We start from the raw sequence: 19,745 nt of genomic DNA on the forward strand, positions 1-19,745 counted from the left end.
CTTTTAATTTTTATATTTCGATATTCATATGTATTTCTTACAGACAACTTATTTCCACAAATTAAAAGGAGCATCAGCGGATTTAAGATCCTGCGAGGTATGTAAAATGGTGAAATGATTGTTAATTTATGTACATGCTTATTATATTAATAAAATTAACAAATATATATCTTAAAATATTAATAAATTGTGTTTTATTATAAATTGGTATAGCCGTCACATTTGACGGATATATTCATCACATATGATTAGTCAACAATGACCGATAAATACATCATTTTTAATTTGTTAACTGTGATAGATATATCCATCAAGCATGATCAGTCAATCCTGACTAATATTTATGTCATCCTTGGTAAGTAAACAACAAAAGAGTGAGGAGCTCAAATATATGTTTTAAAGTCGATAGAATTCATAAGTGCAAGGGAGAAGAAAAATCACATGTACACAAATGTTTCCATCACTTTTGTCCATTTGCCTTAAGAAACTGATAGAAACTTTGCTTTACGCTGTGATAGAAATAATACATCAGTAGTGCCAGTCAAATGACCTATCAAATGACTGTCACTGTTCTTGTAGGGAAGTTGTCTAAGTTTGTTTTAAAAATTGTTAACATTGTTTACGTCGCCATTTTTAAATTGTGTTTTGCTATTTGTTAAAATTTGTAAAAAGTTGAAAAAGTGAATTAAAAGTGGTTTAAAAGTAGTTTAAAAGTGTAATAAATTGTATAATATATAATAATATAATTAAATCGTTATCGATGTGAACAAAACATACTTTTTCCCAGAGTTGTATAAAAATGTACATACCTTTGATTTTATTTATTTAGTACTTTTTTAATAAAAGTGCAGTACAGGTACAGGGTATGGTGTACCCATAAATTTAAATTTTAATATTAATAAATGTAAACGATTTTCGATAGAGAATTATACCAGAAATAGAAAATTTAAAAAATTCTCTTACACAAATTTTAAAGAATGCTCTTACAGAAAATATAAAAAATTCTATTATAGAATATTCGAAAAATTCTCTTATAGAAAATTTTAAATATTCTCCTACAATTTTCTTATCGAAAATTTAAAAAACTCTCTTATAGAAAATTTAAAAAATTCTCTTATAGAATATTTTAAAAAATTTTCTTATAGAAAATTTTAAAAACTTCTCTTACAGAAAATTAAAAAAAATCTATTTTAGAATATTCGAAAAATTCTCTTATAGGTAATTTAAAAACTTCTCTTATAGAAAATTTAAAAAATTCTCTTATAGGAAATTCAAAAAATTCTCTTATAGAAAAATTAAAAAACTCTCTTATAGAAAATTCTCTTATAGAATATTTTAAAAATTCTCTTACAGAAAATTAAAAAATTCTCTTATAGAAAATTTTGAAACTTCTCTTATAGAAAATTTTAAAAATTTCTTATAGAAAATTTAAAATATTCTCTTATAGGAAATTCGAAAAATTCTCTAATAGAAAATTTAAAAAACTCTCTTATAGAAAATTTAAAAAAAAAATATAGAAAATTTAAAAAATTATCTTATAGAAAATTTAAAACATCCTCTTAAAGAAAATCGATGCACTTATAGAAAATTTTAAAAATTCTCTTATAGAAAATTTAAAAAATGGTCCTATAAAAAATTTAAAAACTTTTTTTTATAGAAAATTTAAAAACTTCTCTTATAGAAACTTTAAAATATTCTGTTATAGGAAATTTAAAAAACTTACTTATACTTATATATATAAAGTGACAAATTTTAGATACATTTTCTTTCTATATTTTGCTATTAACGAAATCGGTCAGATATTGTTGTGCCAAAAAAAGTTATAATATTTTCTAAAGATAATTGTCCTAGGAACCGATTTATGGGGTTGTCGCTTTTGAGAAATTAGCCAATTATATGGTATTCACTATTAAAGTGTTATTTTTCAATATTAACAAGTATATAGTTTGTTGATTACAAAATCGGTCAGATATTGTGGTGCCAAAAAAAGATATAAAAATTTCGAGATATAATTGTCCTAGGAACCGATTTATGGGGTTGTCACTTTCTAAAAATTAGCCAATTATATGGTATTCACTATTAAAGTGTTATTTTTTAATATTAACAAGTATATAGTTTGTTGATTAAAAAATCGGTCAGATATTGTGGTGCCAAAAAAAATTTTTTTTCAATATTGAAAAATAACACTTAAGTAGTGAATACCATATAATTGGCTAATTTCTCGAAAGTGACAACCCCATAAATCGGTTCCTAGGACAAATATCTCTCGAAAATAAAATAATTTTAAATTTTATAAAATTGATATTTTTTACACTATGGTGAAGGGTATATAAGATCCGGCACAGCCGAATATAGCACTCTTACTTGTTTAAAGTCGTATGATACCATATATAGTACATACAAATTTATTTTTTCAAAATTAACACAAGAAATCCTTAAAGTACCTCCTCTAAAATTCAATTTGATGCCAATATTAACATCAATACATTACAATCAGCCATTTGATGAAATTCATTTTTAAAATAGATTTGAATCTACAAAAATAATACAAAAATTTCTGCGGCTTTTCATACAAATTATCATATTTTTATACCTTCACCTTCGTGAGAAGGGTATATATAAGTTTGTCATTCCGTTTGTAAGTTCAAAAATATAATTTTTTTAAATTGATTCTCCTAAATGGAAAGTATTTTGTTGTCTTCGTAGTATTTTGCAAGAAAATAATAAACCATTCCTCGATCGAATTGTTTGAATTCTATCACATACCGGAATATTTATTTTATTTCGGCACAGTCAAATATAAAATTTATTTTTTAAATTATATCTAGAAGGTTTTGCATTTCAAGCTTTCTACAAATCTGAGTGATAACGGTAAAATTAAATTAAATTGTTCTGAATGTAGATAACATTTTCCAAAGAAAAGGTTCATTTATGATCTAAATTGGTATTCGAAGGATTGAACGTTATATTTATTATACCCTACACCAATACAGTGGGGAGGGTATTATACATTTGTGCTGATGTTTGTAACGCATAAAAATATTTGTCCTACACCCACCTTAAAGTATACCAATCTACTCAGTATCACTTTCTGAGTCGGCCGTCGTTTGACCCTAGCCCCCATACGAACCCTCCTTTAAAAAATATCTTAAACGTCCAAAAATTTACTTATAACCATTAGTATCGCGATGAGATTCAGCTAACCTTTATATAAAATTACATCCCTCTTCCCAATTTTTTGAGGATCGGCCTATATTTGACCCTAGATCCCATATAAAGTATCTTCTAGAAATTTAGTTTTTCATCAATAAATTGCTTAAATACATCGGAATTAAAGTAAAATTCAACAATTTTTTTATGAAAAATAAATAATTTTTAAAATATACCCATGGTGTAGGGTATCATATAGTCGGCCATGTCCGGCTATACTTTTCTATTTGTTTTTATTTAGGAAGCATATATGTAGTTACCAAATTTCTGAAATAATGATATTCTACAAGTTTTTATTTAATTTAAATTTATCTTCTGTCGATTAACTTCCACAAGATTAAACAATTTTCTTCACAAACATGAAGATTTAAGATTTTCATGTATAAAATAACAACATTTATGTAATCCCGTAAAATCCCGAAAAATCCTGGGATCCCCAGTCCCGTTTTTAGTATCCCTAGTCGAGAGTCGCCTAATCTTAATTCGTTGCTCGCTCGTTTTGTGTGGATTGTCGACAGCGGTTTCAATTGTAATTAAACTTTAAAGCCGTCGACGACATTTTTAGAGTCAGCCGCCGTCACAGTTAGCGTTTGTTGGCGTAGGGCTCTGCAGTCAAAATACATTTTAATTTTCTTGTATTACAGGGAATTTATTTATGTATATTATCACTTGTTTAAAATATATAAGCTTTAAGTGTTAAAATTACGTAAAATATTGAGAATAATAGTATGCCTCCCCCAAGACCACGGGGTATTGGATGTAACACTGGAATTGCACCAGCAAGGCCGAACACAAATACACCAATGTCAGAACGACAGCAAATGGCTCTCCTTATTCAAATGACAGCTTCAACTGGTATGTTTTTTTTTAGAAATGCTATAGTATATATAACAATTCCAAAAATTAATAGTACGTACCATAGTATTTCTGGTGTTGACATTTTTAACCTACATTCGAGTGGACGGATTTCCAAAGCTTACAAAATTTATTGTTGTATCACAATAACATCCCAGCAAAAAATAATTGATGTCATACTTTACTAACGACATCTTAATCACATCCAAAAATGCGATTGCATACTTTTCGCTTTTATAAACCAAACATCCCAGCAAAAAATAATTGATGTCATACTTTACAAACGACATCTTAATCACATTTAGAAATGCGATTGCATACTTTTCGCTTTTATAAACCAAACATATACTTAGAAATTAAAACACAGTTAAAAATGAGAAAAGAGATGTAGAAAAGTCACTACAAACAACATATTCGAAGTACTTCAAATTTTGATGAAAAACCAATGAAATTTACATAAGCCTTTCATTGAAAGAATGTGGTTTATTTTTGACATACAAATATCGGATTTTTACAGCTTCTAAAGATAAGATTAGATGTAGTTCAAAGTTGTCAAAAATGAACAACATCCCTCCAATGACACGCTAATGTAAAATTCATAGGTTTTTCACCTGAATTTGAAGCACTTCGGGTTACTAGTTGTGATGAAAATTCTACATCTTTTTCCACACTTTTTTTGCTGGGATATACTTACAAATTAAAACACAGTTAAAAATGAGAAAAGAGATGTAGAAAAGTCACTACAAACAACATATTCGAAGTACTTCAAATTTTGATGAAAAACCAATGAAATTTACATAAGCGTTTCATTGAAATAATGTGGTTTATTTTTGAAATACAAATATCGTATTTTTACAGCTTCTAAAGATAAGATTAGATGTAGTTCAAAGTTGTCAAAAATGAACAACATCCCTCCAATGACACGCTAATGTAAAATTCATAGGTTTTTCACCTGAATTTGAAGCACTTCGGGTTACTAGTTCCCAGCAAAAAATAATTGATGTCATACTTTACAAACGACATCTTAATCACATCCAAAAATGCGATTGCATACTTTTCGCTTTTATAAACCAAACATATACTTACAAATTAAAACACAGTTAAAAATGAGAAAAGAGATGTAGAAAAGTCACTACAAACAACATATTCGAAGTACTTCAAATTTTGATGAAAAACCAATGAAATTTACATAAGCGTTTCATTGAAAGAATGTGGTTTATTTTTGAAATACAAATATCGGATTTTTACAGCTTCTAAAGATAAGATTAGATGTAGTTCAAAGTTGTCAAAAATGAACAACATCCCTCCAATGACACGCTAATGTAAAATTCATAGGTTTTTCACCTGAATTTGAAGCACTTCGGGTTACTAGTTGTGATGAAAATTCTACATCTTTTTCCACACTTTTTTTGCTGGGTTGGGATGAAAATTCTACATCTTTTTCCACACTTTTTTTTGCTGGGTTGGGATGAAAATTCTACATCTTTTTCCACACTTTTTTTTGCTGGGATTTTGACAATTTATACATACATCTCATAATTATTCGAATTTGGGTAAACTATAAAAAGAAATCAAATTTAATAATATATTTTGTGTGCAAAATAAATAAATTAATTTGTTATATTGTCTAGATAGTCCTTATGTTTGATATCACGCTTTTTAAAACTTGAAAAATTTGCATTGACTTAAATTAATTGTGTTTTTTTAAAAAAAGTCCATGAAATTGCCTCACAAAATATACGAATTTTTCCTGTATTTCATATTTGATCATATTATACGCAACACAAATTTTAGAATCGAATGGTTTTTATGCGTAATATTGTTTTAAGGGGTTACTATCCACGGAAAGGATATATTTTTGGCCCATTTGGTCCACAATTTTGGGGAATTTGTACCCTATTTTCATGTAATATCATTAAAATGGCGATTTTTGGCTATAATTGTAAATTTTTCTCCTTTTTTCCAGAGATAAAACAAAAATTTGATATTGGGGTATCTAAAAATAATATTTTTTGTTACAAGAATCTGTATTTAAACGTTCCATTTTTATAATACTAGGATTAACTATTTTCGGGGAAAGTTTTCTGGTATATATTCTTTTAGATATCAGCTTTTATACATTTTAAGTTATCAATGTGTTGTGGAAGTGTACAACTCCAAAACATGCCTCGAAGAGCACCATTCAAAATAGTAAAATCATTATTTTTATATACCAATGGCATCCATGCTGCATGGCACGATATCATTATGATCACATCAAAAATGTTGATATGTGTTTAAATATTATTTACTATGATCAAATTAAAACCAAAAACAGTGTTATTGTAATATGATCATTGTATAATATGATCAAATATGAAATACAGGAAAAATTCGCATACTTTTGTGAAGTAGTTTCATGGACTTTTTTTACCGGATCTTACGGATACCGACCAGCCTTGCTGTTTTGGTCTTTTCCAACCAAATTTGGACTTGGTCCTATTATGATCGACCCTCAGACAAATTAAGGATTGAAAACTTCAGATTTTTCTAGAGCCATTAATTTCCTAAAATAATTTATGTATGTTCATTATATCTTAAAAGCATACATATCGCAAATTTCATCACAATTTTTTTAAAGCGGTCTTATGTGTGAGCTAGGCAAAATGTCAAAAATTCTAAAACACAGAACTATCCAGCATACAATTTTGAAGTTCAAGAAGATGGGATATTTTTATGATTTCTTTAGTACGTATTCTATTTAATCGTTTTAAATACATGCCTAAATTCTAATAAATTTGCCATAAGTGAAGGCGTGAAAAAATTACACCCAATTCACTCATTCAACTCTACTATAGGAATTGTAATATTACACTATAATTTGGTATTCTCTTAAGATTTAAAGAAAACGTACAATTCATACAATAAATATTAAAAATAACATCAATTTGATTAGATTTTTGTATTTAATATTCAGTTCCATTTTTAAACCATTGGATTTATTAAAACCAAATTTTAGTTCTTGCACTGTTCGCCAGGTGGATTAGGCAAAAGATTTTATTCGAAGCTAAACAAATTTCAAATCATAATGTCAGCAGCGGCCAGGAGACGGAGTTATTTCAAAATTTTCCAAAAAAAATTTAACAATTTTTTGCAAAAATTTTTATTTGCACTGAAATATCATGTGTGCAATATTTTAGTTACAGTAAATAGCAAAATAAAACAAATGTATTTCTTTTAAAATTATTTTGGTTTTGTTCAATGAATACAAAGCACTGCTATATAGAAATTAGCTAAATCCAGCTATTTTTTTGGATTTAATAAATCCAAATTGGATTTACTTCTTTTAGCTGCAAAACCACAATTTTTGCACTAAAATTCATTTTTCTTTGCTTATACAGTATATCTTCAGATAATGATGACCAAAACTAAATTTCAGTGCAAAATGAGTTTGTAAATAAATCCAAGACCTTTTTTAGAAATTGGTGTCACTACATGCTAAAAAAGCTCCTCCGAAAACATTAAAAAAATTAATTAAAAATGTTTAAAATATATAAAAATAAGTAAAAGTGTTGTATTCGGCTATAATGAAACTTATATACGCTCCTTTAAAGCATGTTTTTCCAAAACTTACTCAGTTATTAGATTTGTGCTAAAATTTTATTATCGTGTATCCGTAGTAATATGCACATTAGTGTGCATTAGACTTCGGAATACAATCTTAATGGTTTGGGCCACAGACCGAACTCTAAGAATGACGTTTTAAAACAAATCCTTTTTGGCGTATGTATCATGATACTAACATTTTTTAATTGAGAATAAATTTATTTTCTTATTTGAGCGAACCACAAAAAAAAAAAAAATAAAAAAAACGTTTAAGCGTTGAGATCCTATGAAATGTGATTATGAAGAATTTTATGACATGAGTTTTAATCAAGTTATTAGCGTTTAAGTCATTTTCAGCGTGCCTTTATAGACGCTTGGATATAATATGGACCGATTCTTATGAAAGTTGATAGAGACATTTATGATTCTATAAAACTTATTTTGGTTGAATTTTATACCAGTAGTTAGTATTTTCAACCTAGTTATGAGTGTTAAAGTCATTTTCTGAATGGGACCTTATATGGAGTGGGGTTAAATATGATTCGATCCTCTAAAAATTATGAAGGGAAATTTATGTTACTATTAAACTTGCTTAAGTCGATTTTCATTGCTATACTAATATTTTTATGCTTTTTATGATAGTTAGTCATTTGCTGAAGTCGAATTTTTGTGGGGGTAAGATCAAAGTCTGCCATACAGAATAATTTTTGGGTACATAAAACTAACTTATGCCAAATTTCATATTTTCAAGCTATTTAACATTGTTTCGGCGTCAATCCGATATGGTTCAGTGTAAATGCACAAAAGAATAAACACAAAGAATTATTAGTTTTATAAAAGGAGAAGATTTGTCTTCCTTTATTTATATATTACCTTAAGCATGTATGCACAACAAGAAGTGCTCTTTAAGGCTTCTATATGACGAGTGTTAAACAACTACTTATTTCTAAGTATGGAGGCTAACAAAGTTTAAATACAGTTAGCGGTTTACTCGTTGAATTAGTAATAGTTTTCCATCAAAGATGTAAACTAAAGTAGTAAATCATTAGGATTTACACTTAGAGGAAAAATACCGCAAATAACCGATTTGTACTTAAACATTGCCGGCCCCCTTGCAACACTTAAGGTGTTGTAACTAAATAAATGACGAGTCATGAAGGACTCTCGTGGACTGTTTTTTCCAAATTAAAATGAGCCATGATCAGACTCCAGTTTTTTCTACTTGGGTCATTATGGACCCGTTTGAGCCATGATGAGACTCTGGTTGAGCCATGATGAGACTCTGGTTGAGCCATTAAGAGACTCTGGTTGAGCCATGATGAGACTCCGGTTGATTAGTAAAGTAAATTGATATATATGTAGTGATCATTTAGGAATTCAAAACAAGAAGTCTGCCATACAAAGCGATCAATAGTAAAATTACTTAAAAATTCTTCTTTCCATCTTTTACGATTCTATTAATACAGCGTTTGGGATAGACGTAGGTTAGGTTAGGTTAAGAAGGGTTATACACCGTAAAAACGGTGTATATGCACTCGGAGACCATAAGGTCCATTGTGATTCCCTTCAAGAAGTGAAGATTCAAAACAGAGAAGCCAAAACACTTCCACAACACAAGAATGAAAGAAAATAGAAAAGAAAATAGGTAGAGAGTGGAGATTAAAAAAAAAAAAAAACAGAGAAGCCAAAAACGCTACCACAACACAAGAATGAAAGAAAATGGTAAAGAGGTCATATTAATAGATAATTAAATAACAGATAAGTAAATAATTATATATATATATAATAAAGAAAATCCATGTCCCCCTATAAAGCCCAGTTAAAGAAGTGACTAATTCCCTTGACAAACCCTAGTAGACTGCGAGGGTTAAGTCCCGCAATTTCCCCCAGTTCGCCATGGAACCTATTCCCTAGCCATTTCATCCTGAGGTTCTGTATCCTAGGACACTGGCAGATAATATGCTCGATCGTCTCTACTTCCTCCTCATCCTCGCATAACCTGCAATAGTCCGGTACACTACTGTCCCACTTACTAACAAAGGTTCTAACTGAGCAGTGTCCAGTTAGAATCCCTATCAGAACCCTTAGACTGCGTCTGTCCAGTCCTATAAGTATTTTGGTAGCACCCATATCAAGTTTTGGCCATAGGGCCTTTGATATTTTGCAATCCAATCTACTATTCCAGGACTGGTTAATGATATCACGTATTCTTTCGAATATCAACCTATTATAGTGACAAATGGGTGGTTTAACCATCCTTTCCCTGTCATCTATATCAAGGTTCGAACCCAATCTAGCTAGTTCGTCCGCAACCTCATTACCATGCACATTACAGTGCCCTGGCACCCAACACAATCTAATGACAAACAGTCTCATAATGTCCCTAAGGGCATTTCTGCAATCTACAACTAGGTGCGAGTGTACCGTGTGACAATCCAATGCTCTAAGAGCAGCTTGACTATCAACATAAATTGTCACAACCGACCCCGGATCGATATGATTCCGAATCAGTTCCGTCGCTTTCCAGATCGCTAGGATCTCTGCTTGGAAGACACTACATTCGTCAGGGAGTCTGAATGACCGTTTTATGTTGATATCAGCGATATAGACACAGGCACCCGTGCCGGTATCCATCTTGGACCCGTCAGTGAAAACTGCACACCCTCCAAACAGTCTATCGGATACAAGCCAATCATCCCTAGTTGGAAATTCTATAATAGGTGTTTCCCCGAAGTCTAGAGTCGTAATATCATAATCCGTAATTCCGTGAAGGGAATTACCCTGATCAAGCAGACCTACTTCGTACAAAATTTTTGTATGATTGTCGCGCGAGGGTTTCGCTAACGAATACTCGTAGAGTCTTAGTAGATTCCTAGCCGCCACACCCGCTACAAAATGTTCAATAGGTGACAGGTTCAGAATGATGTCCAAGGCCGCTTGCGGAGTACTTCTAATGGCACCAGTAATGCCAATGGAGGCACACCTTTGAGCTTTATTGAGCAACTTCCTGTAACTGTCCTTTCTCAATGTCTCCCACCAGACAATGCAACCATAAGTTAGAATAGGCCTGACAACCGATGTGTAAATCCAATTTACCATATCTGGTTGCAGACCCCAATTCTTCCCTATGGAATTCTTGCATGTGTAGTAGGCATTGAGACCCTTTTTCATTCTTTCCTAAGTATTTTCCTTCCATGACAGCTTGCTATCAAGGAAGATCCCTAAATACTTAGCTCCTCTAGATAAACCTAATTCGACGCCATCTAACTTTGGCAATCTGAAATTGTCTACCTTATACCTTCTGGTAAATAGTACCAGTTCCGTTTTACAAGGATTAACACCCAGTCCCTTATCTTTCGCCCATAGCGAGAGTTCACCTAATGCAGTCTCCATGATGTCACTAATCGTGGATAGAAATTTTCCTTTGACCAGTATCACCACGTCGTCCGCATAGGCAACTATCTTCCTACCCTTAGATTCAAATAGCCTTAGGATACCGTTAACCGCTAGTAGCCACAGAAGAGGAGATAAAACACCTCCCTGTGGTGTCCCCCTGGTAACCCTTCTCCTAATGCAATGATCCCCTAGGGTCGAGTTAATAATTCTACTGCTAAGCATACAGACTATCCAACTCACCAGGAAGTCCTGAACTCCGAGCCCTATAAGCGAATCTCTAATAGCCTCAATCATTATATTATTGAAGGCTCCCTCAATGTCCAAAAACGCAGCCAGAGTATAATACTTATTCTTCAAACCGTGCTCAATACAACTTACCACCTCATGCAGTGCACTCTCAACAGATTTACCCTTAAGGTAGGCATGTTGAGCGCCACTAATGAGGCGAGTATCAATATTGTTCCTTAGATGTAGATCTATCAGTCTCTCAAGTGTCTTCAAAAGAAAAGAAGACAGGCTGATAGGTCTAAAATCCTTTGGCTTTGAGTGGCTTACCTTACCGGCCTTGGGTATGAAAATAACCCTAACCTCCCTCCACCTCTTTGGTAAATACCTACTTCCAAGGCATCTCTTAAAAATCTTCATCAGAAGAGATATAGCGTCCTGAGGCAAGTTCTTTAGTAGAGCTGGAAATATACCATCCGGCCCCGGTGACTTGAAGAGGTCGAATGAATTAACCGCCCATACTAGCTTTTCCCTAGTGACTATCTCCTCTATGCAACTGTAGGTGCTACTTGGCGCCACAGACTCGAAGTCCCTTTGGTCGTCAACCACATCTTCAGTTGCAAGACAACCCGGAAAATGTGTTTCCATTAGCAGAGCTAGGGTCTCAGAGCTGGACTCAGTCCATGAGTTATCACTCCTTTGGATATACCCTATGACCCTTGGGTCCTTAGATAATATCCGTCGGAATCTTGATAACTCGTTGACATTGTCTATGGATTCACAGTACTGGGACCATGAAATCCTTTTAGCCCTTTTGAGATCAGCCTTATACTTACTGAAACACATTTTATAGTTGTTCCAGTCAATTGCTCGACCTGTAAGCTTGGCCCTATTGAACAATTTCCTAACAGTCGACCTTTGAAGTCTAAGTTCCTTGGTCCACCACTTAGGTTGCTCTCTTTTGCCCGGGAAAGTAACCGGACAAGATAGCTCATAGCTTCCCTTAAGTAGGTCTGTGAACTCGTTCACAACCCCCTCTAAATCAGTTGGCAACAAATCGCACAAGGCCCGTTGTGCCAATACAGACTCTACCCTATCATTAAAGGTTCCCCAATTTGTTTTCCTAGGATCCCTAAAAGGTGGACTCCTAGCCAAGACAAAATCCAGTGTGAAGGTAATGCGACTGTTTCGGCGTCAATCCGATATGGTTCAGTGTAAATGCACAAAAAAGAATAAAACACAAAGAATTATTAGTTTTATAAAAGGAGAAGATTTGTCTTCCTTTATTTATATATTACCTTAAGCATGTATGCACAACAAGAAGTGCTCTTTAAGGCTTCTATATGACGAGTGATAAACAACTACTTATTTCTAAGTATGGAGGCTAACAAAGTTTAAATACAGTTAGCGGTTTACTCGTTGAAATAATAATAGTTTTCCATCAAAGATGTAAACTAAAGTGGTAAATCATTAGGATTTACACTTAGAGGAAAAATACCGCAAATAATCGATTTGTACTTAAACATTGCCGGCCCCCTTGCAACACTTAAGGTGTTGTAACTAAATAAATGACGAGTCATGAAGGACTCTCGTGGACTGTTTTTTCCAAATTAAAATGAGCCATGATCAGACTCCAGTTTTTTCTACTTGGGTCATTATGGACCCGTTTGAGCCATGATGAGACTCTGGTTGAGCCATGATGAGACTCTGGTTGAGCCATTAAGAGACTCTGGTTGAGCCATGATGAGACTCCGGTTGAATCACTTAGGACTCTTGCTATATTAAAAATAATTTAGGAAAAGGTTAGTAAAGTAAATTGATATATAGTGATCATTTAGGAATTCAAAACAACAAGTCTGCCATACAAAGCGATCAATAGTAAAATTACTTAAAAATTCTTCTTTCCATCTTTTACGATTCTATTAATACAGCGTTTGGGATAGACGTAAATCTCGAATTATCTATATTTAAATATTACCTCGTAAAAGGTTACAATAAGTGTTTGCACGTAGTGCCCTGTCGTAGACAAAATGAAAAAATAATGATTTACAAACATTTTAATTAGTAGCGGTTCTATTATAGATTGATAAACTAACTAGTTCCTACATCATTTGGGTTCATTACGATTCCATGTTGGAATGTAGCTATTTTTAGTTGGCCTATATCTTTCCTTCGTAGGAGATGAATTAATACTATTTACAGGACCGGTTAATATCCAACCAAATACGGTTTTTTGAGCCAATAATGATCCTAGTACTTTTTTCCTAATTCCGGGTAAAATAAGCTGGGGGTATACATCAGCTCCTAATAATAATTCCACAGGTCTGCTCCCGAAGGGATTCGAATCTGCCAAATGAAGATTTGGCAATTTGTCGGCATTAACCGAAACCGAAGGCAGATTTCCCGAAATGTTTGGCAAAACAGATGCCGAAGTGTTTAATAAAAATGATGAATCAGTACTAGAACCTATCACCAAATTACAAGTCTTCATCGAAATGGCCGAAAATTCCTCATTTACGCCTGAAAACTTCGCTGTTTCGGAAATGGTTGGAAGCTTTAAACTTTTTCTCAACTTTTCAGAAATGATAGTGCATTCTGAAGCAGTGTCAATTAATGCTCTAACTTGATACCTACAGCCATTGTGTATCAAGTCGACTGTTGCTGTACCCAAAAGAACAGAATGATTCCTACGAGTATGGAATACTTGTCGTTCAGTCATGGTGCCTGTCGTAGTAGGTCTTCCAGCTGTTGTACCTGACAAAGTGGGCAGATGGTCATTAGGAGTTGGATTAGTGGGTCGTAGAACCACACTAGAATTGTCATCTAATGAAGTAGGAGGTACATTGCTAGTCAGTGTACCCAAAGGAGTAGAATAATTTTGACTAGTATGAAATACTTGTCGTTCAACTATAGTGCCTGACGTAGTCGGTCTTTCTACCAATGCAGTTGACGTGTTAGTAGGTCGTTGGTCATTAGGAGTGTGATTGTATGGTCGTAAAACCAAAGAAGAGTAGTCATCTAATGACTCAGGAAGTGCATTTCTAGAGTTTTGCGAAGCTGAAGAATCCCGATGTAGTGAAGTATGGTGCCGCTTATTACAAATAGAACAACGATGTTCACTTAAACAATCATTAACTTCATGTGAGTTAGCTAGACAATTTATGCAGCAATGAAATTTTTTAACCGTTCTAAATCTCTCAGGAATAGACATTCTATCAAACTGACGGCAAAAACGAAGTAAATGACCCGGTTTTTTACATAAAACACAAGCATTCGTAGGACTTGTATTCAAAACATGTGTCTTTTCCTTGCGTTTAATGCCTTCCTTATCAGTATTGGAACTCTTAAGATCGCGTATGCAATCTAACGTTTGGATTCTTTCGGTCAAAAACATGTCCAAATCTTTCCATAAAGATAAGGCAGTTTTGTCCTTAACACTTTGTTCCCATAGTGTCACTGTCTGAGAGGGCAGTCTTTGTATGCAAATAAAAACGATAATTGGATCCCAATTTTGAGTGGGAATCTCATATATCGACATAGCAGTTAAAAATCCATTGATTCCGCGCTGTAACCTTTTCAAAGAGGAACTAGTCTCTTCTGTTATTGTCTCTAAACCAAACAAACACTTTAACTGATTATTAACTAGCATTCGAGGATTTTCGTATGTATCTTTTAAACTTTTCCACGCTATATCAAACCCAGCATTAGTCAACGGACATTTAGATACAATTTCTCTCGCTTCGTTATCTGTTCTTTTCACTAAATAACATAGTCGTTCGATATTACTCAGCCGACTGTTATTAATATATAAAGCAGTGAAAAGATCCCTAAATGTAGGCCATGAGAGATAATCGCCGTTGAAGATGTCCGTATCACATGGCGGAAGAGGTAGATTATGACTAACATTATCAAAATTTGAATCATTGTTTGGATGATGGGAAACTTTAGGCTTAGTCTTTGCTTCCAATTCATCAATCTTAATTTTTATCGACTTTGAACATCGCGCATAAACATTAAGGGTACTCTGGAATTTACTTTCAGCCACTTGAATATCTTCTGGCTCAGCGTCTTCAGAAGATTCAAGATCGTCTAAACACTTATCGAAAGTAATTTTCACCTTTTCCCAACACATCTTCAATTCACTTTCCAAAACTTCGAAGTAGTACACGTGATGATCTTCCTCGCGTATATTATTAAAGTTTGCCTCAAATTTTATAACGGCGTCTGAGGCACGAGTGAAACGTTCGAGGGCTGTCAAAGGCATTTTTCACAATTTTAAGATTGGATTTATTTTGGTAAAATACTATAAAAATAGGAAGCAGCTTTCAAAAATCACAAAAAATCGAAATTGTATTGTTACTTTCCAAACAAATTATTAAAAGTCAAATCGACCGACCGTAGGGTAACTAACAATAAATTAGTAAAAGGAGGAAGAAGAAGAATTTTATCTTTCACAACACAATTACTAATATTAAATTTGTGTGAACAAACCTTGCATTAAATGCAGTCACTAATTATTTTGATCACTATTTATTTCACTCAAAAATTAACACCAAAATAATTTTCTTTAAATAGTGAAAAGTTAATTTTTTATTAATTTGCCGAAAAACAAATGCAATTTTTAATTATCAATTATGGCTGTTGTCCAATGTAAACAAACGCAGCCTTGGTTATAAAAGTACCGATCACTATCTGTCAACAGGTACTGTATAAAATAAAATCGCGCAAAGATGTATTAAATAGGGATTCAAATTAATTCACAATAAATTATTATAAATTATTAATTCCCTTTTTTTGACAATAGACTTGTTGTTTTCTTTTGTTTATTCTTTATAAAACACACACACGTATATACATATGTTTTTATGTATGTTTATCATACATGGGAGTAGTTAATTATATCGACTAATTAATTGACGATTTCATTAGCATTAAATTGAAAAAAATTATAATTATTTTTTTTTCATTAGCATTATTTTGTCTAATGGTAATGGTTTTTAATGAAACAATTTCATTAGTAATTATTTAAAAATAAATTTTCATTACCATTATTCAATGGATTTTAAAAATGTTCGAACATTAGTTCGAATTTCGAAATTAATTTCGAATATCCGAACATTATAATGTATTGTCATTAGGTGAAATCATTTATGCCAAATTTCAGCACATTCGGACTAGAAGAACTAGTTTTAACAGCTTTAAAAATTTTTCGAACACGATTTCGAATTTTCTAAATTTTTTTTTAGGTTTAATTAATTTAGGTTTAATTAATTTAAAAACATAAAAAAAATTTCGAAAATAAATTCGAATTTTCGAACTTAATATCGAATATTCGAACATATTATTGTATTGTCATCAGATGTACTTATGACTGCAAAATTTCAGCCAATTTGGGCTACGTGAACTGGTTTTAAAAGCTTTCAAACCTCGAATCTTCGAAAAATTTTCCATAATATATTTTTCGACAATTATAAATACTAATTAAATTCGTTTTTGAAAATTCATTATCAAATTCATTACCATTATCAAAAAAAGTTATAATGAAAAAAATATAATTTTCATTAAATGGTACTTAAAATATTTTTCATTACAATTTTTTCTATAAATGGTAATGAAATTTTAATGCTTAATGAAAAATTCCCATGTATGATGTTTATGTACTTTTTCCTTTGACACAATCACTTTTATATCAATTTACTAACCTTTAAAAAAAAGCAATCTTAAAAACTCTCCAAACAAAAGGGCACTTAAAATTCCTTGGCAAGGGGTCTTCCTTTCATATGCTGGAGGATGAACTTCTTCGTGTTTTATCCGCTTGATTAAGATCAAGATGTGTAGATTATCCTCGATTCGAAGCAACAATTTAATTAATCCGGTTCGAAGCGACCAATGTTTCGGCGTCAATCCGATATGGTTCAGTGTAAATGCACAAAAAAGAATAAAACACAAAGAATTATTAGTTTTATAAAAGGAGAAGATTTGTCTTCCTTTATTTATATATTACCTTAAGCATGTATGCACAACAAGAAGTGCTCTTTAAGGCTTCTATATGACGAGCGATAAACAACTACTTATTTCTAAGTATGGAGGCTAACAAAGTTTAAATACAGTTAGCGGTTTACTCGTTGAAATAATAATAGTTTTCCATCAAAGATGTAAACTAAAGTAGTAAATCATTAGGATTTACACTTAGAGGAAAAATACCGCAAATAATCGATTTGTACTTAAACAGCGACTATGGTCCGAGAATGAACAGTCCGTTGCAACCTTCCAATCCCTAACGAGATCTTCTAAACGGTTAATTAAAGTTAAATCTATAACTGCCTCCCTATCCTTGTTCCTGAACGTCGGCGTATCGCCCTTGTTACAGATGATGAGATTATTATCAGTTATAAAGTCAAATATTAACTCACCTCTTTTGTTGATATCCTTGCTGCCCCATTGGCAATGATGAGCATTAGCATCACAGCCCATCACAAGGATCGCACTTTTTCTTTTCGCATATGCCGTCAGCTCACGCACCTCAGAGCCGGGTGGGTCAGTCGCCTCGTACGGCATATACACCGAAGCCAGTGTGAGCGTACGCCTACCTTTGGCTTCTCTGTTTATTACGGTTATGTCACCGCTCCTAAAAGAATGAGAAATGAGAAAACCTAATTCATTCTTTGCCAGGATACAAGTCCTTACCTTGTCCTCGGAAGACGGGACAAATAAGGTGTAACCTTTGACCCTTAAACCAAGAACCTTATTGTTGTTAATCCAAGGTTCTTGGATAAGGGCCACGTCCGTCTGTGAATCGATGAGGAAGGTTACTAAATCGGCTGAAGCTGCTTCACAGGGATGCAGGTTTATCTGCTCCACCAGCAACTTCTTTGGTTCTGTCATGTTTCGGGTACCGGAACCTGACAGTGCCAAGACCAAATTTAGCAACCCCCCCATCTCATCCAGGACTTCTAAGGACTTACGATCCACTGCGAATCGAAAGTCCTTGCCAGTATTCTCCTTACAAACCAGAAAGTAAGAAGTCTACCATTCTGTTTGGCCAATACTGCCAGTATGGTTTGCACCGTTCTTACGGGTGGTGGAATCCACACTGTTACTATTGACCGTAGTGGCAGTTCGGAAGCTTGTATCACCTCAAGCTTTGCTGCTGGGTTAATGTCGCTACATTTGCCAATTGCCGATTTTAAGAATTCCAAGGAGTTCTTGTTTCCGCAATTGACAACCTTCACGCCCTTAACCCAGTCTGCACCATTGAAGGATACATCCTCCGACTCACCCTCAAAGATGGCGATTTCATCAATCAGCCTACCTTCAATTGATTGCCAGAAATCGGTACTGATCCTCCCATCTGGATCATTCCGATCAATGACTGCCACTTGAAGGCATACATCTAGTCTGGTTGACTTCTTCACCTTCTTACTGGATGAAGAGGGTTGATCATCACCAGATCTGGCTCTCTTAATTGTCTCCTTACGGGGACCTTCAGGAGCGCCAGCCGGGGAGGGACCAGACCTCATCTTTGTGCTAGGTGACTTTGACACCACTGGTTTGGAGGGTCGGTCACTACCGGAGCCCTTTCCCTTACTAACGTTCTTGCGGAGGTCAGTAGGAGAGCGGGCCGGAAGTTTACCGGTCCTCTTTACCTTACCTGGTGTCGTGTCCACCTTGCTAGGGTTTTTGGGTGGTAGACCTTTGACCTCCGCAGCTCGCTCCGAAGGCATGAGCGCATTGGTTTCCGGGATACCACCCTCTTTGCCTTTCGGCAGACTGCAGGTTGATGTTGCTATCGACCCATCACTCTTTTGAGTGTTAGTCGGGTTGATTGCAGCATCCACCTGTTGTCTCCAGGGAGTGGACCAACCCAGAACGTCACCAACGGGGCCGTATATTCTCTCGAATTTAGCGACGCTTTGTCGGTGCCTTCTGAGCAGGAGCCTCTCCCTTGACGAGAACTTTGAAGAATCAGCCTTTGCCTTCTTAGACAGAAAGGCGAGAGACCTCAAAGTCCCGTTCCTAGCCTTCTCCTCCTTCGTTCGGCCTGTATAATTAATATCTCGTGGAGGGGCACTTGGCTTCTCCTCCACGGCTACTTGCCGAACGACCTGTGGACGGTCTTCTCCCAAATGTCCCCTTTGGATCCTCTTGGCCTCTTTAGCAGGGGATGTTATCTTAACAGTCTGACTTTCAGCAAGCTCTTCGTCAGACAGAGATAAATTCCCCAGCTTCTGTGTGGCACTCGTTTCACCAAAGGAGTCACTTGACACCTCCAGAAGACCCTCCACGTCTAAGTCGGTCAGTACCTGTCCTTCATGCTCAACAATTCTGGCATGGAGGTCAGCAAGGGTAACGTCACCGTCCTCCCATGTACTGTCCAACTCCCCATTATCCTCGTTGACCGTGACGTCCGGATTGTCTCTCCCTAACAGGTCGACCACCCCTTCCGTCGTGTCCCTACTCTCATCCTTTTTTGT

The 19,745-nt window shown here is 34.1% G+C and overlaps 2 protein-coding genes across 2 annotated transcripts in view; one reads left to right on the top strand and one right to left on the bottom strand.

Annotated features, from left to right (window-relative positions):
- The first annotated feature begins 3,771 nt into the window (after positions 1 to 3,771).
- Positions 3,772 to 19,745, top strand: part of LOC119601888 (putative uncharacterized protein DDB_G0282133) — a 106,448-nt gene continuing 90,474 nt past the window's right edge. The window contains exon 1 of the mRNA XM_037953125.1: positions 3,772 to 4,065. Within this exon, the coding sequence (XP_037809053.1) occupies positions 3,939 to 4,065 (127 nt within the window). The 5' untranslated portion in view covers positions 3,772 to 3,938. The remainder of the gene's footprint in view (positions 4,066 to 19,745) is intronic.
- Positions 14,599 to 15,790, bottom strand: LOC119601889. The gene is made up of 2 exons (XM_037953126.1): positions 14,904 to 15,790; positions 14,599 to 14,794 (listed from the first exon to the last, which is right to left on the bottom strand). The coding sequence occupies exons 1-2, from the start codon at positions 15,533 to 15,535 to the stop codon at positions 14,725 to 14,727; spliced, it is 702 nt and encodes a 233-aa protein (XP_037809054.1). The 5' UTR covers positions 15,536 to 15,790; the 3' UTR covers positions 14,599 to 14,724.

This window comes from Lucilia sericata, unplaced genomic scaffold (genome assembly GCF_015586225.1).
Source record: "Lucilia sericata isolate MDLA Ls3-8-SP2 unplaced genomic scaffold, ASM1558622v1 Contig000197F_arrow, whole genome shotgun sequence".
Taxonomy (NCBI): Eukaryota; Metazoa; Arthropoda; class Insecta; order Diptera; family Calliphoridae; genus Lucilia; species Lucilia sericata.